At 38.8% G+C, this 23317-nt stretch overlaps 1 protein-coding gene across 1 annotated transcript in view; it reads right to left on the bottom strand.

The window, feature by feature from the left end:
• Positions 1-7742: 7742 nt before the first annotated feature.
• dnajb5 (DnaJ heat shock protein family (Hsp40) member B5) overlaps positions 7743-23317 on the bottom strand; it is a 70400-nt gene continuing 54825 nt past the window's right edge. The window contains exon 4 of the mRNA XM_060829793.1: positions 7743-10299. Within this exon, the coding sequence (XP_060685776.1) occupies positions 10066-10299 (234 nt within the window). The 3' untranslated portion in view covers positions 7743-10065. The remainder of the gene's footprint in view (positions 10300-23317) is intronic.

Genomic DNA, 23317 nt, shown 5'->3' with positions numbered 1-23317 from the left:
CTGAGTATCTTTATAATTTCTTCACTGAGAAGGCATTGAATGCAGAATCTTTAAATCTTTTAAGGCAAAAGTAGGTAGATTCTTGATTAAGAGAGATGCAAGATAATTGGGGATATAGAGTCAATCTTAAAATCAGATCAGCTTTGCTTTTATTGAATGACATAGCAGGGTGAAAGAGCCAAATGGCCTACTCTTGTTCCTTGTTCATATGTTTGTCCAGAAGGTTACATTGGTTAAATGGCAAGAAACAGACTGTGTTCCTACCAAAAAAAACCATGTTGGCGCTGTCACTCCACTTGAGCCTCCTCCAGTAAATTGATCATCTTAACTTTTCAATCATTCCCTACTCCCTGTAGTTCAGATAGAAAACTCTGATGCAGATACAACCAATAGTGTTCTGTTGAAAGCTTTGAAGGTTAGGGTCCAAAACTGGATTGTTATCCAAGCTTTGGGCCAATTAACTTGGGTCAAGAAAATTGGAGAATTAAACACAATGTTCAAAGAATTGTGTTGGAAGTTGAGATTTTGATCCAATTGAAAGAGGGATACATTTTGACAAGATGGGCACCACTTAAATTGGGCTGGGATAAATGGTCCTGATGAATTTTGTCACGAGGAATGTGGAGAGGGTTTAATCTAAAAGAGCAGAGGGAGTTCAGATAGAGGAAATGTTCAAATTTAAAGAATAAAAGACAAGGCATTATTCGCAAAGCCTTCAGAAGGAGGGGGGCACTGCAGAGGCTAGAGTGCATTATTTCTCCCTTCAATTCCATTTTAATTTAATCCCTGTCCTCTTTTTCTCTACCCCATATTTGTTATTGCTGCACCGCCTTGGTAGTTCGTACTTGTTAACTGTTCTTTTAATTTGTAACACTGGTGATTTACGATGATTTGATTAAAATAGATCAAAGCAACAGATCAGTATAATGATGAGCAAAGCAAACAGGGACAGATATCAACAGCAATAGTACACCAGCAAATATCATCACAATGAGATAGATAGATCAATTGGTGACATGAATCAAAAGAAATGGTTTAGGTCAGATCACTGTTAGAGTCATAGAGATGTACAGCACAGAAACAGACCCTTCGGTCCAACCCATACATGCCCATCAGATATCCCAATCCAATTTAGTCCCACCTGTCAGCACCTGGTCCATATCCCTCCAAACCCTTCCTATTCATTTACCCATCCAGATGTCTTTTAAGTGTTAAAGTGGCTCCACCACTTCTTCTGGCAGCTCATTCCATGTACCACACTCTGAATGAAAAAGTTGCCCTTTAGATCTGTCTTCTATCTTTCCCCTCTCACCCTAAACCTGTGCCCTTTAGTTCTGGACTCTCCGACCACAGGAAAAAGACTTTGTCTATTTATCCTATCCATGCCCCTCATAAGTTTGTAAACCTCTAAAAGGACACCCCTCAGCCTCCGCGCTCCAGGGAAAACAGCCCCAACCTGTTCAACATCTCGCTATAGCTCAAATCCTCCAACCCTGGCAACATCCTTGTAAATCTTTTCTGAACCCTTTCAAGTTTCACAACATCTTTCCAATAGGAAGGAGACCAGAATTGCACACAATATTCCAACAGTGGCTTAATCAATATCCTGCACAGCCGCAACATGACCTCCCAACTCCTGTACTCAATACTCAGACCAAGGAAAGCATACCAAACGCCTTTTCACCATCCTATCTACCTGCAACTCCACTTTCAAGGATCAATACACCTGTACTCCAACGTCTCTTTGTTCAGCAATACTCCCTAGGACCATACCATAAAGTGTATAAGTCCTGCTAAGATTTGCTTTCCCAAAGTGTAGCACCTCGCATTTATCTGAATTAAACTCCATCTGCCTCTTCTCAGCCCATTGGCCCATCTGATCCAGATCCTGTTGTAATCTGAGGTAACCTTCTTTGCTGTCCAATACACCTCCAATTTTGGTGTCCTCTGCAAACTTACTAACAATACCTCTTATGGTCACATCCAAATCATTTATATAAAAGTAGAGGACCCAGCACCGAACCTTGTGGCAAACCACTGGTCACAGGCCTCCAGTCTGAAAAATAACCCTCCACCACACCCTCTGTCTTCTACCTTTGAGCCAGTTCTGTATCCAAATGGCTAGTTCTCCTTGTATTCCGTAAGATCTAACTTTGCTAACCAGTCTCCCAAGGGGAACCTTTTCGAATGCCTTACAGAAGTCCATATAGATCACATCTACCGCTCCGCCCTCAACAATCCTCTTTGTTACTTCTTCAAAAAACTCAATTAAGTTTGTGAGACATGATTTCCCACACACAAAGCCATGTTGACTATTCCTAATCAGTTCTTGCCTTTCCAAATACATGTACATCCTGTCCCTCAGGATTCTGGCTCACTGGTCTATAGTTCCCTGGCTTGTCCTTACCACCCTTCTTAATCGGTGGCACCATGTTAGCCAACCTCCAGTCTTCTGGCACCTTACCTGTGACTATCGATGATATAAATATCTCAGCAAGAGGTTCAGCAATCTCTTCCCTACCTTCCCACTGAGTTCTAGGATACACCTGATTAGGTTCTGGGGATTTATCCACTTTTATGCATTTCAAGGCATCCAGCACTTACTCCTCTGTAACATGGACATTTTTCAAGATGTCACCATCTATTTCCCTCCATTGGATATCTTCCATGTCCTTTTCCACAGTAAATACTGATGCAAAATACTTGTTTAGTATCTCCCTCATTTTCTGTGGCTCCACACAAAGGCCGCCTTGCTGATCTTTGAGGGGCCCTCTTCTCTCCCTAGTTACCCTTCTGTCCTTTACGTATTTGTAAAAACCCTTTGGATTATCCTTAATTCTATTTGCCAAAGTTATCTCACACCTGTCCTCTTTTTGCCCTCCTGATTACTCTCAAGTATACTCCTACTGCCTTTATACTCTTCTAGCTTGCAATCAGATCCTGCCATCTCTCAATCTCAACTGAAAAAAACAATGCAGAGCCTGCCCGTGGGAAGGATGGGTGTTCCACAATCATTTAGTTGGCTTTAGCTGGGATTTCTGCCCATTCTGCCCATCTGCCCATCAGATCTGCCTCCATTTGACTAGGTGGAAGCTGAAAAGCCCCAGCAGTGTCAGACAAGTACAATGACCACTGCTGGGACTAAAGAGAGGCTATTGGAGCCAAACACCAAGGTAAGGGGAAAGATGGTTTTTGCTGACTGCGGGCTGGCAGGACTTAGATGAGATGGATGGAAGGTTGGGTTTGAGATACCCTGGCATTGCACAGAGGTCAAAATGGGAAACCAAAGGTGCTAGCTTATCCAGTTGGCAAAGTTGGATCTCCCCTTGCTATAATAATGACAGAGGAAGGTGGTGCCACCATTTAAATGGCCAAATTAATTTTTAGATAGATATGAAAAGGAACTGTTTTATTTTCCATAGATGCTACCTGACCTGATGAATAGTTTTGTTTTATTAGATTAGATTCCCAACAGTATGGAGACAAGACCTTCGGCCCAACAAGTCCACACTGACCCTCTGAACAGTAACCCAACCAGACCCATTTCCCTCTGACTAATGCACCTAACGCTATGGGCAATTTAGCATGGCCAATTCACCTGACCTGCACATCTTTGGACTATGGAAGGAAACCGAAGCACCCCGAAGAAACCCATGCAGACAAGGGGAGAATGTGCAAACTCCTCACAGATGTTCCAGCCCAAAGCTGGAATCAAACCGGGTCCCTGGTGCTGTGAGGCAGCAGTGCTAACCCCTGAGCTACCAGGTACGGTACCTCTTTTTAAAAAAATAATGTTTTGTTCCAAAGGCTTACTAGTATTAATACCCTCCAGCACACCCAATTAAACACATGACCCTTTCAGTCTGTTGTACATTCGACATGATCATGGTTGATCTGTGTGTTTTGAATTCAACATTCCCATATACCCCAAGAAACTTCAATTCCCTTACATAATAAGAATCTACTTCTGCCTTAAAAATATTCCATGGTCCTGCTTCCACCACCTTCCAAGGTAGAGTTCCAAACTCTTGCAACACAAAAGAATTTCCCCTATTTAGTTCTTGAAGGGCAACCACTAATTTTAAAACTGCAGCCCCCTAGTTCTAGACTCACTCACAAGAAGAAAAACACTTCTGTTGAGTATCCTGTTGAGATTATTCAGATTCCTGCACATTTCAGTCAAGTCACTCCTCATGCTACTAAATGGAAACAAGCACAACCTGTCCAACCCATTTTCATAAGGAAAACCTGCTCATTCCAGATATCAATCGAGCAAACTTCTCTGAATCATCTTCAATTAATTTATTTGCTTTTATTTAAAATAAGGAGACTAAAACTGCACATAGTATTTGAAATGTGGTCTCACCTGTACTCTATATAACTGAAGACAACATCTTTAATTTTATGAAAGCATAATACAGCATACTCTAGAAATCTGAAATAAAAAGTAAATGGAGATACCTAACAAGTCTGTGGACAGTTATTATGTTGAGTTTGATATGACTTCAGAACTGAAAGCTGGAAAATTTATGCAGTTGACATGGGATGGGGGGGGAGGAGGAGGAGAGAGTGGAACAGATGGACAGAGTGCAAAGAGCAAAGGACAATTTTTTAACAACATAGATGATGACACAAACGCAGTGGGAAACTAAGTCATTAATGTAAATTGTAAAAGGTTGAGACTCATACTTTTGTGGGACTCCACTTGCTATATTTTCAAAGTAGTCTAATAATTTGATTATATATGTTGTGATTGTAACGAGGTGAGCCAGGTCAATGTCATAGAATGAGTTCCCTGATTGGACCAGATTAACAGCACCAATCGGGGAACCCTGGCTGACAAGAGCAGGAGTGTCAGATATCTTGTTCACTCTCAGAGTTGGCTTTCAGGGATCAGTGTATTCATTTACACCTAGAGTGGTTTGTTCACAGGATACCTGCCTCTGAATTCTCTTACTCGAGTCTGCATACCAGCAGCAACTACAATGCCTTGTTGGCCCATATCCTGAAGAAAATATTAACTGCTTGGCTTTGTTTTGGATTTTTGCTGTGGGCTAACCTCTAGTTCCTCTATCCAGGATATATCCGGAGTGAGGCTATATGATTGCTTTCACTCAAGCGGTGTTTCCCAAGTAAGAACCAAAAGAAATTGCAGCTGTTGTAAATCAGAAACAAAACAGAAATAGCTGTAAAAGCTCAGCAGATCTGACAGCATCTATGGAGTGAAATCAGAGTTAAATGTTTTGGATCGAATGACTCTTCTTCAATTAATTCTGAGGAAGGGTCACGGAACCCAAAACATTAACTCTGATTTCTCTCCACAGATGTTGCCAGACCAGCTGAGCTTTTCCAGCAATTTCTGTTTGTGTTGTTGGTGGTTCCCAAACTCAGTTGGATTGCTGAGGTTGTCTACTTCCATCAGAATACACTGCAACTCAGATGCTCCACTTGGCATATTTTCTCATGATAAAGTGAGCTGCAGTGTCTATTTGAGGTTTGTGATTTTTGAGAGAATTTGTTGCTCAGGTTGAGGTTCAGGTTCTAAGTTTGCTCACTGAGCTGGTAGGACTGTTCTCAGACATTTTGTCAGCATGCTTGGTAACATCAGCGAGCCTCCGTTGAAGCACTGGTGTTCTGTCTTGCTTTCTATTTATGTGTCTTGGTCTGTTAAGGTGGGTGATATCATTTCTGTTTTTTTTCTCAGAGGTTGGTAAATGGGGTCCAAATTGATGTGTTTATTAATGGAGTTTCAGTTTGAATGCCAGGCCTCTCGGAATTCCCATGCATGTCTCTGTTTAGCCTGTCCTAGGATGGATGTGTTGTCCCAGTCAAACTGGTGTTTTTCTTCGTCTGTGTGTAAGGATACTGTGATAACTGGTCACGTCCTTTGGTGGCTAGTTGTCTCAAAAATAAGAGGCAGCTTGGATTTGTAATATTCCTTAACTAAATCCATCAACTCTTGAAATGTTTTAGTATCTGGTGCCTCAGGGAAGGTTAATAACTGAAAATACTGTGGGTCCACAAGCTATCAGGAGAATTACTTCTTGCATTTCATCTGCCCCCAGTGTTATTTACCTGGAAAGAAAAATGCATTCTTTCCACAATTGATCCTGCTGTCTAAGACTGGGCCCAAAGTCAAGTTTCCCAAATGAGAGCCTGATGCTGGAAATGCTGACCCTAACTCAAAGATGGCTGTTGTGAGCAAATTTCTTCAGGATCGTGCTTTTCTCTTGTCGCTAGTGAAATAACTCCACAGCTGCTGGTAGCCTGTCACCAAGTCACCCTTATTTACATGTGGAGAGTCCTTGACACTGATCCAGCTCTCAGAATAAACAGGATGTCTGACACTCTGTTCTTATTTGTCAGTCTTGGCTCACAGCTCCAAAGAACTCATATTCTATAATGTCTATCTGGCTGACCTCATCACAATCATTACAGATGTCTCTTTCATTAAACCTCGCAGATTCTCCTCAATTGGCTTGAATGTTTCTAAGTGTGTGGCTATAATCTCATTAATGACCGATTCAACATCTTCCCAAAACCGACATCAAGCTCACTGGAATATTTTAAATATCCTCTTTAATGAAAATGGAAGCACAGTTTTTGTTCATTTCATCCACCATTTCCTTATGTACCATCAATCCCCCATTCTCATTCTCTACAGAGGCTAAGACAGTCATTTTACATAGTCTTTTTCTATTCACTTGTAAAAACTCTTGCTATCCATTTTTTGTTTCTATTCTAATTTCATCCTCTTGGTTAGCCTTTTAGTCACTGTCTGACATTCTTTAAACTCTGACCTGCCACTCCTCCATTGTGCAGTTATATGCTATTTCCTCCAGTTTGATGTTTTCACTCGCTATTTTAGCTAACCAAGGATGGTGGGTCCTTCCTTTAGAAATTTTTCTTCAGAGTAGGAATGTACTTCTGAAATAACTTCTTAAAATGTTGACCACAGCATCTCTCTGGATCTATCTTCTAGTCTAATTGTTTAACCTACTAATTTTAGATCTAAACTTCTCCCTTTCAACCAGTATATACTGTGATCACTGCTACTTTGAAGTGTCTTTATTCGAGGTTATTAGTTATCCTAATCACACAAATCTAATACAACGTGTTCTCTGGTTGGTTTCAGAATGTACCACTCTAATAAATTCTCTCAAAACATTGTGTAGATTGCTCATCCAGGCTACTACTGCTAATCTGAGTTTTCCAAGCTATGATGTTTGAGTCACATGTAGGCCAGATCAAGTGAAGACCGCAGATTTCCTTTGCTGAAGGATATTAGAGAATACATGGCTATTTCTGGCAATGGTTTCATGGTCATCATCGAATTAAATAAATATCTGTAATAAAGAATCTAAATTCCACTATCTGCTGATGTGGGATTTAAACGTGTGTCCTTTGGGCATTAGCCGAGTTTCCAGATTAATAATCTAACAATAATATCATCAGACTATTGCCACCCCATCACCATTGCTCCAGATATCCATTTTGCTTTAACCTGTTTCCTGCTTCTTGCTCTTTGCATATTTGAATAACAATCTCTTGGACACTGGAGTGATTTTATTTGAAATCTGTAATTTGTTTTCTTTTTCAAATCTTTGAAAAAGATTTATTTTATTTAATCACAATTACAAAATAATTTATTTATATAAACTAACTTTGTTATTCAATAAAATGAAATGTCCAAATTAAACTACTGTACTGTTGATAAATACAACTTAAGTTTTTGAAAAATGTTCAGTCAAAATGCAGTTTATTCTTTAAGAATTAAGATACAGATGGAAGTATTGAAACAGTCAACAATTTATAGGTTTGAAAAAGTATCCTTGTGGATTTTTCTACTTTTGAAAGTCTTTTTAGAATTAAAAAAAGTAATATGCAGGAAAAGAATTTCACATTTTTTTTCTAGCAGTACCTGTACTGCTTCCATTATTTTCCTACTTGTACAATACAATGGAATTTTGTAACCAAAACTAGTGTCAGCTCTACTTCTCATCCACAAAGTAAAGTGAGAAAGGCAGATTCAGAAAACTTATCCAGCATTAGCAATGCTCTCACGTTCTTTATAAGTATTTTTTTAAATGAATACTTAAAGAGACTTGCATTGCCATGTTTTACATTTAAACAATTGATTAGACATATAAAATGCAGGAAAAAAAAGGATGAAGCATTGCAAAACTTCTAGCCAATGCAGTTTGCATTTTCCCTTAGGAAGTAAATGTGGTTTAACCAAATGAGGATAAAGGAGGACAGGGGGATAGTAAACAGAAATGTTGCTTAATAATTTTGTATTTTGATGAAACTAGAAAATGTTTGTGTAATCCCCTAAAGAGATAAATTTACCAGATTATAAATGAAAATAATTGTTCCATTTAATGCAAAGTTTCATAGCAGCAGATATACTCAGCAAAAACATGCAACCCTAGAGTTAGAGTGCAAACACAAACACTTCCCCACAGCAATTTTTCAATATCAATTGAAGGGGTCCATAAGAGACCACCAAAACAAACCCCCTCCCTTGGCTCTCGCATGCTTACATAGCTTTGTTTAAGATTGTGAAACTGCACCAACTTTGACCATCAGAATAGCATAAACAAAGCACAATGCCCTATTTTAAAAAGTGATGTGAATTAGAATATGAGTTTCAGCATACTGAGAGCCAAACAAGAATAAATTGTTTGGCTAGGCTGCGCAGGAAAAGCATGGTACAATAATATTACAAAAACACTGATAAAATAATGAAGATGGTCAGTAATTGGAAAGTGAATATGAAATCTAATTTAATCATAAAATTTGTGGTGATGTTGGGAAAACTGGATGAATTTAAAATGTGATATAATTCAAATATTGAAAAGAAAAGGAGATCAAAAATGACTCATACTTAATCAGTTATTAGGACTGCAGTGACTGTTAGCAGAAAGTAGAAAATTTAATCATGACATTATAGAAAGGAACTCACAGAAGAAAATACAAAGTTGAACATTTGACATGTGAGAAATATTAAACGGAAATTTTTTGCAATTGATCAGAGGGTAAGTCAAGAGTATACCAGTTTTATTAAAATGCCTTAATGTAAATAATTTCAGCATTAAGAAACTTGGTTCAGTTCTAAATTGAGAAATTATCAGCCTCCAAAGCTACCTGTTCTGTTGCTTACAGATGACTTTACAAGACACTGCTAGTTTTTAGTATGTAAAATCTTGAATTGTGCACACAGTTTATTATTGTCATAACCAATTAGTTTAAAAACCACTTCATTTTCTCACTATTAATGGTATGCCAAATATACATTGTTTCAAATAAGCTTGCTTTTAAGGAACAATAGTTCCTCTACGTACAAGGGTTGCTTCTGCCTTCACTATTTTCATTGTATAGATCCAAATGTAATTCTGATTGCTGACTTAACCTCTTAATTTAACTCCTTGTGGAACAAGTTAAAAAATATAAATCAATACTGCTGCAAGTTTTTATAGCTTTACAAGACTTGAAACTTTTGATTCAGTGGACTTCTATCAACCCATACAGCTATTCCATGGTTCCAACAAGCCCCTACCATTTTATGGCACTGTGATGACTTGTGCTTCCAAACTACTAACCAGAGTTAATCTAGTTTAAAATTATTCAGTGTTTTTCTGGAAGAATAATATTTAAAGCTCATCTCTCAAACTGCCACCTCTAGTTTATTATGCAGGTACTTCAGTTTCTACATAATTACTCTATATTGACAAACCCAGCTTTAAAGATGTAGCACTGCACCATATGTTTTCGAATACAAACATATTTAAAATAGGTTTACCACATCTACACCTGCATACCCACCATGACAGTGGTGAATTTCAGTATGCATCAAGATTATTATTCCACTAAAACAGATTCAACAGTTCTTTTTCACACTTACCATTGTTATCATTACAAGGCTCAGCATACAAAAGAACTGAAATGCTCGGACTTAAAATAATTTTCTTTAAAATGGATTACATTATATTAGAAAATGGATGATCCTTTTGTTCTCCTCTTCGAACTTCTGGCACTGTATTAAATATTGCTTTGATTTGAGTTCTAAGAAATTGGAAGATGTTGCTTCAGGATTTCTTTTGTTGTTTGAGACATTTTGTCAGGAAATTTTATTTGAAACTCTGCTATATAGTCACCGCGTTGAGTAGGTGTCTTAGGAAACGGTAAACCCTCTCCTCTCAGCCTCTTCACAGTCCCAGGCTTGATAACATCATTGCAAGGTAGGGGAATCACTCTGCCATCAATTGTAGGAATATTAACTGTACAGCCACACAAGGCCTATGAAAGTAAACAAATGTTTCATTATACTAAGATATTAAAATCCACTTTTTTCTGACAAAAAACGTAATACAAACAAGTACATAAAATGGAACAGGAGAAAATCAATGTATAGTAACAGGGTCTTTTTTTTTGAACAGAAAGGGAAGTTTTGTGTTACATTACTAAACAAATAACAAGGCATCTTTAGTGATCAGGGAGATTTGACAGATATCAGATTCACATAAAACAAAATTTAAAAGGAGGTGGTTTGTGACCAGAATTATCTTTTATAAATCATTTTCTTAAAGCTCTGTATTCATAATCAGGCATACCTGTAGAGATTATTTTCTACATCATTTGACACAAGTTGGATCAAGGTATGCTAATGATTGTATCTGATAAAATGGTATAATCCAACCTGAAGTTATAGGTAATTGGACGATTGTAGATGTTATTAAAATAAAGTGCAAGAAGACATTTTATTTAAATTGAAATAACAGTCTTTGGATTGTTTAGAAAACAAATTAAACTCAAGAAAGACAACATTTTTTGCTTGGAGAAGAAAAATTTTGCAGCTATCCTGGATTTGATGATAAATTTCACTTAATTATTCTGAGCTGTGGGGACAGGTTAGGTACTTTCCCAGATAGGATGGCAATGTTTGAAAACTTAAGGGGAAAGTAAATTATCCCAAGTTCTTGTGAACTAGAGTACAAAAGATCACAATGCATCACACTATTTCCAATCTGGTTGGCCTTCAATAAGTTGAGATGTGTAGTTTTAGGCCAAAGAAAATCTAGTCAAATTAGAACAAATAACAATACAGCACGGGATCAGGCCCTTTGCCAACACATTTTGCCCTTCCATATTAAAACTGTCTTAATTTACAAGATCTCTATCCCTCTATTCCCTTTCTCTTCATGTATTTGTCCAAATGCTTCTTGAGTACTGCTATTGTCTGTTCCTACCACCTGTTCTGGCAGCACATTTCAAGCACTCGCCACTCTCTCTGTGAAAAATTTGCCTCACATATCTGTTTTAAATTCCTCCCCCACCGACGATTCTCACATTTTTTCCCCTAGTACTTGACCCCTCCATCCTGGAAAATGCCTTATACTGTTCACTCTATCCATGCCATTCACAATCTTATAAATTTCTATCAGGTTGTCCCTCAACCTCCTGCATTCCAGTAAAGACAAACCCAGTCTAGCCAACTCTTCTTCATAGTTAAAGTCCCCCATATCAAGCAACATTTCGGTAAACCTTTTCTGCACTCTCTCCAAAGCATTCACATCTTTTTTGGCAATCAGAATTGTACACAATATTCCGAGTGTGGCCTAACTAAAGTTACGCTGCACGTTTATAGAACTTTCCTATCCTTATACTCAATGCTCCTTCCAACAAAGGCAAGCATGCCATAGGCCTTTTTTACTATCTTATCTACCTGCACTACCATTTTCAGTGATCTGTGGACCTGCACACCCAGATCCCTCTGCATATCAATACAAGTGTTCTGCCATTCAATGTATAATTTCCACCTGTACTTGACCTTTCAAAAAGCATCACCACACATTTGTCCAGATTAAACTCCATTTGCCATTTTTCTGTCATTGCCATCAACTGATCTACCCTGCTGTATCCTCTGACAATCCTCCTCACTGTCCGCAACTCCAATCTTTGTATCGTCCATATACTTACTAATTAGACCAGCCACATTTTCCTCCAAATGATTTATGTAGATCACAAACAGAAGTCCCAGCACTGATTCCTGTGGAACACCACTAGTCATAATCCATCATTCCAAAAAGCAATCTTCCACCATGACCCTCTGTCTCCCATGACTGAGTCAGCTTTGTATACGTCTTGCCAGCTCATCCCTGATACCATATGACTTCATATTTTGTACCAGTCTGCCATGACAGACCTTGTCAAAGGCTTTAATGAAGTCCATGTAGATAACATCAACTGCTTTTCCCTCAATTATCTTTGTCACCTCAAAAACCTCAATCTGGTCAGTGAAGCACAATCTTATATACAAGTATTGTCAAATTGACTCCATGGATAGAAATCTGATGAACCATGTCACAATATTACCATGAAAAAGGCTATTTAGAAGTGTACTGGTAACTACCTAAATGAAAAAAAACTTTCCTAGGCTCACCAAGTTCTTAAATACTTGTAAAGTTCAGTACCAGTTATCAATATGCGAAGCACAGAGAAAGAAAGTTATTGTCTCCTATCCAGTTTTTTGATGCTATATAACTGAGCACTGAAGTGCCAACACCTTTATTAATATTAAAACCAGTCCATCAACATTCAAGTATCATAATATTTAATACAAACTGCATCATCAATTCTGAAGCCACAATGCACTGAATTCCTTTATTTACCATCCCACAAATAAGAGCAGCCCAACATGTAACTAACACAAATTTTCAACTCTGAAATAATGATGTGGGAGCAGAAGGCTATTCAGCCCATTGAGTCTGCTCTGCCATTCAATGGGATTGTGGTTAATCCAGCAATCCTCAAATCCACTTTCCTTCATTTTCCCCAAACCAATGATTCCCTCAGTGATTAAAGAGCTGTCCATCTTAACCTTGAATATACCTAACGACCCAACTTCAATAGCCCTGTGACAAAGAATTCTACATCTATCTGCTATGTCCCTGAACAATATTTCAGAAATGTCTCTTATTCTAAATTCCAATGAGTACAGGCCTGGCCTACTCAACCTCTTTCATAAGACAGAGTCTCTCCATCTGTGGTACAAACAGAATGCTGGAGAAACTCAAGTCGGCAGCATCTGTAGTGAGAGAAGCAGGGATAACATTTCAAGTCCAGTATGATTTCTTCAAAACAGGATCCTCAAAAAGAGTCATGCTAGACCCGAACTGTTAATGGTTTCTCTTTCCACAAGTACTGCCAGATCTAAGTTTCTCCAGCACTGAGTGCTTGTTTCAGGTTCCCATTATCTGCAATATTTTGCCTTCGTATGTATTATCAGCTTAGTGAATCTTCTCTGGTTCATTGCCTCCAAAGTCAGTATCTGATTCCTTAGAATAAAGGGACCTAAAACTGTTCTTCATATTTCACTATGGCCTGACTAGTGCCTTGTATTGTTCTAGCAAACCTTTTCTGCTTCTTTATACTCTATTGCCTTTGAAATAAAAGCTAACATTTCCACTTGCCTTCCCTTTCACCTACTTAATTTGGATGCTAATGTTTTGTGATTCATGGATGAGGATTCCCAAACCCCTTTGTTTTGTAGCTTTCTCCATTTAAATATTCAGCTCATCTACCAAGTTTTTGCCCACTTATTTAACCTGTCTATACCTTTTCAAAGACTCATGTATCATGCTCATCAATTATCTTCTAACCTATTTTTGTGTTTTCCGCAACTTGGCTATTGTACATTCACTTTCCTCAGCCAAGTCATTAATACATATCATAAATAACTGTGGCCCCAGCACTAATTCATGGGTCATACCCTTAGTTACAGGTTGTCATCCTGAACGATGAGCCCCTTATCCCAACTGTCTTCTATTAGTTAGCCAATCCTCTATTTAATGTTATTTCCAATACCATGGACTCCAATCTTAAGTAGCCTAATGTGTGGAACTTCATAAAATGCCTTCTGAAAATCTAAATATTACATCCACTTTTTCTCCATTATCTACCCCTGTTTGATACCTCCTAAAAAAAATTCCAGTAAAATTGTCAGTCATGGTTTCTTCTTCATGAAGCCATGCATATTACGTATTCTGAATGCTCTGCTGCATTTCCTTGTAATAGACATGAAGTGAACCAGCCTTTGGTTACCTGTTTTTTTGTCTCTTTCCATTTTTAAATAAAACTGCCAACACTAGCAGTTTTACAATCCTCTGGAATTTTTCCAGAACTTAAAGATTCCTGGAAGATTATTACAAGTGCATCCACTCTCTGCTGTTACTTCCTTTAATATCCTCGGATGCATCCCACTGGGTTTAGTGGTTTTATTAGTTTTTTAGCCCCATTACTTTTCCAAGCACCTTTTCTCTAACAATATCCTTTTACCCTTTGAATAAAAATTCAGACCATTTATTCCAAACTCTAAAATGAACAATGCAATTTAAAAACAGCGCAGAACATACTCCATATATTCAAGTGTGCAAATTAAGGTTTTAAATCCTTCTAGTCATCATTTACATGTGAGAGAAGAAGAAATGGTGAGAAGTGGACAAGTTTGGGATAAGAAAAACATTTCAAGCCACTAAAAGGAAAAATATTCTTATAACTGAAAAAATACAATTGTTAAAAGTGACATGGGCATTCCAATAAGAGTGATTTTTAAAAATTCATTCATGCGCATCACTGGCTTGGCTAACAATTACTGCATATCCCTAGTTGCCCAAACAGCAGTTAAGAATCAGCTGCATTACAGTGGGTCTAGAGTCTCATGTAAGCCTAGACCAGGTAAGGATAGTAGTTTCCCTCCCGAAAGAGTATTAGTGAACTAGACGGGCTTTTCCTGACTATCGGCAATGGTTTTCTGATTATCATTATACTCATAATTCCAGATTTTTTAAAAAAAAATCACTATCTGTCAGAATGGGAGTTGAACCTAGGCCACCAGAAAACCATCCGGGTCTCTAGTAATTATACCAGAAGGCCACCTTAAAAGATGAGCAAAAACGTTTCAGTCTTTAAAGAAAAAAGAATATGTCAGAGTATGTGGTCCTGAAATGGTTTAGAATGAGTTAAGAAGATTTTAACTATAATAACACCACAAGTGATTAAAATAAACAAAAGCAAAATACCAAGGTCTAGCAATATACATCCTAGGATACGGAGGAAGCTGCAAGGATCCTAGACATTGTATTTCAGGAATTGGAAGTATTGGTGTGTGCTGCTGGAATGGAAACAGCCAATGTATTGTTGAGTTTTGCAATTGAAGTACAGAGGGAAAGTGAGGTTTGCAGATGCTGGAGATCAAAGTCATGAGTGTGGTGCTGAAAAAGCACAGCAGGTCAGGCAGCATCCAAGAAACAAGATAATCTATGTTTCAGGCATAAGCCTTTCATCAGGAATTCCTGATGAAGGGCTTATGCCTGAAATGTCAATTCACCTGCTCCTCGGATGCTTCCTGACCTGCTGTGCTTTTCCAGCACCACACTCTCGACAATTGAAGTACAGAACTAACATCTCATTTACAAGCCAGTAGTTTAACAGTCTGGCAAAACTTGGAACATGCTTCAAAATATGAAATGCTCTTTTTCACTGGCAACACCTTATATTCATATAGAACCTTTAATGCAATGAAAGGTCCCAAGGAACATCACATGAATCTAAAAATTATGACATTGAGCCACATAAGAAATACAAGTTAGATGATGATTTTAAAACCTACTTCTTTAATCAATTTTTTGGAGTGTTTTAAAGGAGGAAGGCAAGATAGAAAAGGAGAGAGAGGCAGAGAAGGTATTCTTTGGAGCTGAGACAACTAATGATAAATAGAGAACGATTAAAGTTGGGAATGTGCAAGAAGCCAGAATTAGGGGTACGGATAATGTTTGGGATTTGTGGCTCAGGTGCTTGTTGTTGTGGCTCTGTTCGCCGAGCTGGGAATTTGTATTGCAAACGTTTCGTCTCCTATCTAATAATCTTGGAGGGTTGTGGGTTTGGAAGACATTAAAGAAAGAAAGAAGGGTTGGACTAGAAAAGTGAATTAAAAATAAGAATGAGAATTTCATAATCAAACCTTTGCTTGGGGGAGCCAACATAGTGAGCACAGGGACAACAGGGGAACTTGGAAGTTAAAACTCGGGCAGCTGAGTTTCAGATGACCTCAAACCTTAAGAGGGTAAAATGAGAAGTCCACTTGAGTAGATTAGTCTAAAAGCAATAACAGGCATGAATGAGTGTTTCAACATGGAAATGAGCTGAAATGGGGCAAAGTTCAGCAATGTTCTGGAGGGGAAAATAGGTGGTCTTAGTGATAGCAATGAAATGAGGTTGTAAGTTCATATTTGGATCAAATGTGACACCAATGTTATGAACAGATTGAATTCATCTCAGTTGTCAGGAAGAGGGATGAAGGCAGTAGTTAGGAAATGGAGTTTGGAATGTGGAAGTAAAATAATGGCGTGAAATTTTTGTTCATCCAGTACTGACAAGTTCGCTAAAGCAGAGAGGTGCTGGTGTGATAGAACTGGATGTCTTCTATATACAAGTGAAAACAAATGCTGTGACTTCAGATGATGTCACTGAGGGGGAAAAGAGTGTAGATCAGAAAAAAGGAGGAGCCAAGGCTAGATTCTTCTGGAACAGCAGGGATTAATGCAGGAGCAAAAAAGATTCCCTGGCTGCAATCAGATAGATAGCAGGTGGTGAGAAGCTAAGTTTATGATTATAAATCATTCAATACTGGACTAATGCTCTGGAGACAAGTTCAAATTCCATCAAGGCAGCTAGGTAAAATTTAAATTCAATTTATGAATCTGGAATAACATGTTCATTTTTTTAATAATGACTGTGAAACTTCCAGATTGTCAAACAAAAAGGCATCTAAAGTCTTAATTTCTTTCAGAAGGAAATCTGTCACCCTCACCCAGTCTGATCGATATGCAAATCCAGTTTTTCAGCAATTTGGTTGATTCATAACTATCCTCTGCAATGGCCTAGCAAACAGACCACACTATTCAAGAGTAATTTGGCATAGACAACAAATGCTAGTCTTTCCAATGACATATTCCATGATAGACAGTCAACTCCTTACTTAATAGTTTAACTGTCCAACTTCATTCATGATTGGATGTGGCAGGACTACAGAACTTTGATCTGATCCTAAATAAAAAAGTTCTATAGAAACTCTGCAGTATGGCAGCAGCTGTGGAGAGGGAAACAGAGTTAACGTTTCAATTCCAGTATGAAGTTTCTTTGTTACTCATTATATAGTTGAATATAATTTCATAGCTGGTAATAGCTGGCATTGAGTTGCAAGCTTCTAAATCTACTCCATATCTACATAATTTTATAGAGTGTTATAGAGTGCTTCTTCAGTCTGAAGAATTCTATTTCCCTATGGACTGTGCAATGATTAGTCTTACCAATATTGTCACAGAAAGATGCATGTTCAGGTAGATGGATGAAGGTCAAGAGGCTCTTTTTCTTTTAGGTTATCTTATCACCTCCTGCTAACCCCATCTGGCAGATGTGTCATTAGCAGATGTTTCAGTCATCATCAGTAGTGATGTTACACAGCAACTCTTGTTGTTGGGCATTAAAACCCTCCACCTGAAGGACATTCGGAGGCTTTGTTACCTTTAGCGTTTTTACGAAGTGAGAGTGGTCAACATGGAGGAGCACCGATTCATCAGCTGAGAGGACGGTAGATGGTAATCAGATTTCCTTGCTGCAAGTCTGACCTGAGGACTGCCAGAGTCCAACCTTTGAAGCAGCTTCCAAACGCACACCTGCGTCTGTACCTGCTACCCTTATTCTTCTAGGTGGTGCAAAAACATGATCTGCAATTCCCTTGCCATGTCACTGACACCGATTCAAAATTCTGAAACTCTGTCCCTAAGAGCCCTTTAGTCTACCTACACCTAATGGACTTCACGGCTTTAAGACAGCATTCAGCATTACCTGCTCAAGGCCAAATAGAAATGAAAAGAAATGGTTGCCTTACCAACAATATTGACATCTCAAGAATGAATTAGAAAGTGTCGGGATATCTCATCAGCCCATATTAAAACAAGGATAGAACCAGGTATGAACTAATAATAGAATTCATAGTGTGCACGTGTACAAAAGAGATGTTAAATAAAGTCCAAGCATTACTGTGGATCAAAGATGCACTGTTATGAATTAGTCAGCTCTTCAAAATGTGGGCAGACTTCATGTAGCCTCTATTAAGTTGCTATTGGGCAGGAGTGTTTCAAGTATTTGTAAATATTGTATACATTTTTGAACTCACCAATCTGAAGCTTTATAAGCAAAGGCAATTGTAATGATTTTAGCTCAAAACTATACTACTACCAATGCATTTAGGAGTAACTGACCTGTTAAAACAAAATCTGGTGTCAGATTCACCATTCCATGAGGAAATTCAACTTTTATAGATGTGTGAAATGTTATTATTAGGAGGAACACAGTCGATAACAAGTACAATTCTAGCTTTTTACTATAAATATGGGATAACTAAAACAACTAAAATATAGCTGCATTATACTTTAAAACTGCTATAAAAAAGCACAACAGTTTTAATTTTTAACATTATGCTTGGAAATAAACAAAAGCCAAGCAAATCAATAGGTGAATATCACCAAAAGGTAATAACCTAGCTTGCACATTACTTATACAATCAAATTTACAAACAGAAAGAATGATCACACTTACGAAACTGGGCAGTGAGCAGCCAAATTATTAAGCATTTTGGTTTACACAAATATGCCTTTATCAGCCAACTAAAACTGATACATATTAGCCTAATGGTTATATGAACAAGGAACAGGAGTCGGCTAGTCAATGACTTGAGCCAACTCTACCATTTATTAAGATCATGGCTGACCTGATTGGAAATCTACATTCTTGCTCTGTTGTCCCAATAAGCCAGAGTTGAAAGGTTATCACAATTTTATCTACCTTTTGTGATAACAACATTCAAACAAGTGGTAAGGACAAGCCAGGGAACTATAGACCGGTGAGGCTGACGTCAGTGGTGGGCATGTTGTTGGAGGGAATCCTGAGAGGCAGGATTTACATGTATTTGGAAAGGCAAGGACTGATTAGGGATAATCAACATGGCTTTGTGCACGGGAAATCATGTCTCATAAACTTGATTGAGGTTTTTGAAGAAGTAACTGACAGGGCTTCAGTAAGGTGTTTGACAAGGTTCCCCATGGGAGATTGGTTAGCAAGGTTAGATTTCATGGAATACTGGGAGAACTGGCCGTTTGGATACAGAACTGGCTCAAAGACAGAAGACAGAGGGTGCTGGAGAGTTGTTCTTCAGACTGGAGGCTTGTGGTGGAGTGCCACAAGAACTAGTGCTGGGTCCACTAATTTTCATCATTTATATAAATGATTTGGATGTGAATGTAGGAGGTGTAGTTAGTGAGTTTGCAGATGACACCAAAATTGGAGGTGTAATGGACAGCGAAGAAGGTTACCTCAGAGTACAAGGGTATCTTGATCAGATGGGACAATGGGATGAGGAGTGGCAGATGGAGTTTGACTTAGATAAACACGAGGTATTGCACTTTGGGAAAGCAAATCTTAGCAGGACTTATACACTTAATGGTAAGGTCCTAGGGAATGTTGCTGAACAAAGAGACCTTGGAGTTCAGGTTCATAGTTCCTTGAAAGTGGAGTTGCAGGTAGATAGGATAGTGAAGAAGGCGTTTGGTATGCTTTCTTTATTGGTCAGAGTATTGAGTATAGGAGTTGGGAGGTCACGTTGCGGCTGAACAAGACATTGATTTGGCCACTTTTGGAATATTGCATGCAATTCTGGTCTCCTTCCTATAAAAGGATGTTGTGAAACTCAAAAGGGTTCAGAACGTTGCCAGGGTTGGAGGATTCGAGCTCTAGGGAGAGCTTGAATAGGCTGGCGCTGTTTTCCTTGGACCATCAGAGGCTGAGGGGTATTCCAGATTGTGACCTTATAAAATCATGAACGGCATGGATAGGATAAATAGACAAACCATTTTCCCTGGGGCGGGGGGGGGTTCCAGAAGTAGAGAGCATGGGTTTAGGGTGAGAGAGAAAATATATAAAAGAGACCTTTAGGGGCAACTTTTTCACACAGAGGATGGTGTGTGTGGAATGAGCTGCCAGAGGAAGAGGTGCAGGTTGGTACAATTGCAACATTTAAAAGGCATCTGGATGGGTGTATGAATAGGAAAGGTTTGGAGGGATATGGGCTGGGTGCTGGCAAGGGAGACAAGATTAGATTGGGATATCTGGTCAGCATGGATGTGTTGGACTGAAGAGTCTGTTTCTATGCTTTATATCTCTATGACTCTGCTTCCACTACCTTTCACAAAGACAATTCTGAAGACTCATGACACTCAGACAAAAAGAATTCACCTTATCGGTTTAAATAGGTAACCCTTTCATCTTAAAGGGTGACCACTAGTTTTTGCTTCTCCCATAGAAGGAAACATCCTTCCCAGTCCCTCAGGATCTTATGTTTCTGGTGTTGATGAAAAAAAAGCATGACTAAAAAGACAAAAATTAAAAGTGGTCCTATAACATGGACTGGAAAGATAGATCAAAGCCAAGAGATCCTCTGTTATGCCTGTAGCAAATTAAAGTCTCTTAGTATATCTCCCACTGCCTCTCTTCCCAAATCTCTCACACTTGCTGACACTTCGACTTGCTATTTCCGTCAAATTAAGACCACAAGAAGTAGGAACAGAAATAGGCCATTCAGCCCATCGAGTCCACTCCACCTTGATGGCTGAACTGATTACTCTCAGTTCCATGTTGCTGCCTTATCCCCGAAACCCTTGATTCTCTTATTGATTAAAAATCTGAACACCTCCACCTCGAATACTTCATGAATCAGCTTTAACAGCTGTCCGTGGTAAAGAATTTCATAGATTCATAACCTTGCCCATTTTTATTTCTTCCTTTAATGCTCCTGCTTTCGACATTTCTTCCGACTTTGTCACTTGCCACTTGACCAATCTTATTGAATTTTTTTGAAAAGGTAACAGTAGACAACTGTAAACAACTCTTGCAATTCCTCTGAATTTTCAGAAAGTTGCCCCAGTTGGCAAATTAACAAGGTCAGAGAACACGCAGTCTGGCAAAGGATTGCTAGCTGGCTTCAAGAAGGGAAGCAGAGAGTAGGAGTACAGGTCAGTGCTCAGATTGGCAGAAGTTGAGAGGTGTCATTCTACAAGAATCAATGCTGGGACATCTGTTACTAAAGGAACAGCAATTTAGATTTTGAAATCAAAGACACAAATTTCTAGATCTATAGAAGAAAATATTTTTGCTGCAGGGATGTGTTGGAAGTCAATAAAAGAAGGAATCAAATGCATTACAGAGGAGAGTTTGAAATTTCTTTCAAGGTATTCTTGATTTGCTGGTGTGCTATTTTCTTGAACTGCTGTAGTCCCTTTGATGTCAGTAGGTACACAATTGCTGTTAGGAAAGGGAATTTTAAGTCAGTGATACTAAAGGAATGGCAAATATTTCTAAATCATGTTGGTGTGTGGCTTGGAGGGGAATTTACAAGTAGTGATAGTACCATACATCTGTTGCATTTGTCCTGAGAGGTCAAGGTTTAGAAGGTACTGTTGAAAAAAACCTTAGAGTTACTTCAGTGCACCTTGTAGATGGTGCACATTGCTGCCACTGCCACTGACTGGCTGGGTGCCAATCATGCAGCTGCTTTGTTCTGGATGGAGTCAAGCTTCTGGAGTGCTCTTGGAGCTGCATTCATTCAGACAAGTGAACAGTATTCCATCACATTTCTGACTTTGTCTTATGCAAGGTGGACAGGCTTTGGTGAGTCACTGGCTGCAGAATTCCTAGCCTGTCAGTTTAGTTTCTGGTCAATGATAACCTCAAAATGGTGATAATAGGAAATTCATTGATTGTAGAGGGCAGTGGTTAGATTCCCTCTTTTTGAAGCTGGTAATTGCAGGCTTGTATGTCAACATTATGGTGAAGGTCAATGATGAAGCAACTGCAGCTTTAGAATATTAGAGGACAGCCAAGTCCTGTGACTGAGATGATCAACTTCCAGCAGCTACAGCCATGTTCCTTTGTGAAGGATATAACTTGGACAAGCAGAGGCTCTCTATCTGTCTGTCTGTCTGTGTGTGTCTCTCTCTCTCTCTATTCCCACCTCAACCCTCTGCCTGATGACCAGTTTTGCTCATATTCATTGATGCTGCAATGATATCAAAGGTGGTCAATGTCACCTTTAGAGTTCTATTCCTTTGTTCACATTTGGACCAAGACTGTAATGAGGTCAGAAGCAGAGTTGCCTGGCAGAACTGAACTGACCATCAGTAAGCAGCAGGCAATATTGCCGAGTAAGTGCTGATTGATAACACTGAACAATTCCTCCCATGGCTTTGCTGATGATAGATAGTAGACTGATGTGATAGTAGGTGGCTGAATTAGATTTGTTCTGCTTTATGAGCAGGACATAAGTGGATAAATGTCTATATTGTCAGGTAGACGTTAGAGTTAGAGCTGAAGATGGGCTGGGAAAATACATTCTGGATCAGTGGTGCTGGAAGAGCACAGCAGTTCAGGTAGCATCCAATTTCGCTGCTCGTTGGATGCTGCCTGAACTGCTGTGCTCTTCCAGCACCACTGATCCAGAATCTGGTTTCCAGCATCTGCAGTCATTGTTTTTACCTGGGAAAATACATTGAAGAGTTTAACAATATTTAAACAATGGATCAAAAGTCAGTCAACCGTAGCTAACAAGAGAGTCAAGGAGTGTGAATGATTAGAAGAAAAGGCGTAAAAAACTGCCAGGAATAGTGAGAAACAAGACGATTAGTAGGATTTTAAAATGTAGAGCATTTTAGACCTAGAAACAGATAAATTAGGGGACAATAAAATGAGAAAATAAACTAGCAAAAAAAACTACAAAAGCTTTTGAATGCCTGCAAAAAACCTCCCCTTACACTCCTTTAGTGGGAGCATCGGGATTTTAGCTGGGGTGACAGATGCTACATTTAAAACTTGAAAGTTCAGAGGTATCTCCTGCTTGGGAGACCTGTTCAATGGGAAGGTTATGATGTCCTTTGAGCAGTTGCACCAGAAGTTTGGATTGCCTATCAGGGACCTTTCTTGGTATTTCCAAATTCAAGTCTATATACAAAAGAAGACCACACTGATAATTAATCCCTACAAATCAGATAGGGAAAGGAGAGTGTTGTGGCCGATAGGGCCCCCCCCTCGGTTAGTACTCTTTATCACTCATTATATAATAAAGTATCCAAGGACATGGAACGACTATTGAAAACCTGGAATCAAGAATTAGGGTTGGAAGTCTCATGAGAAATGCAGGAGAACATCT

This window comes from Hemiscyllium ocellatum, chromosome 1, assembly GCF_020745735.1.
Source record: "Hemiscyllium ocellatum isolate sHemOce1 chromosome 1, sHemOce1.pat.X.cur, whole genome shotgun sequence".
Lineage (NCBI taxonomy): Eukaryota > Metazoa > Chordata > Chondrichthyes > Orectolobiformes > Hemiscylliidae > Hemiscyllium > Hemiscyllium ocellatum.
Note: the sequence above shows the minus strand (reverse complement) of the source record. Positions and strands in the feature narration are given on the sequence as shown.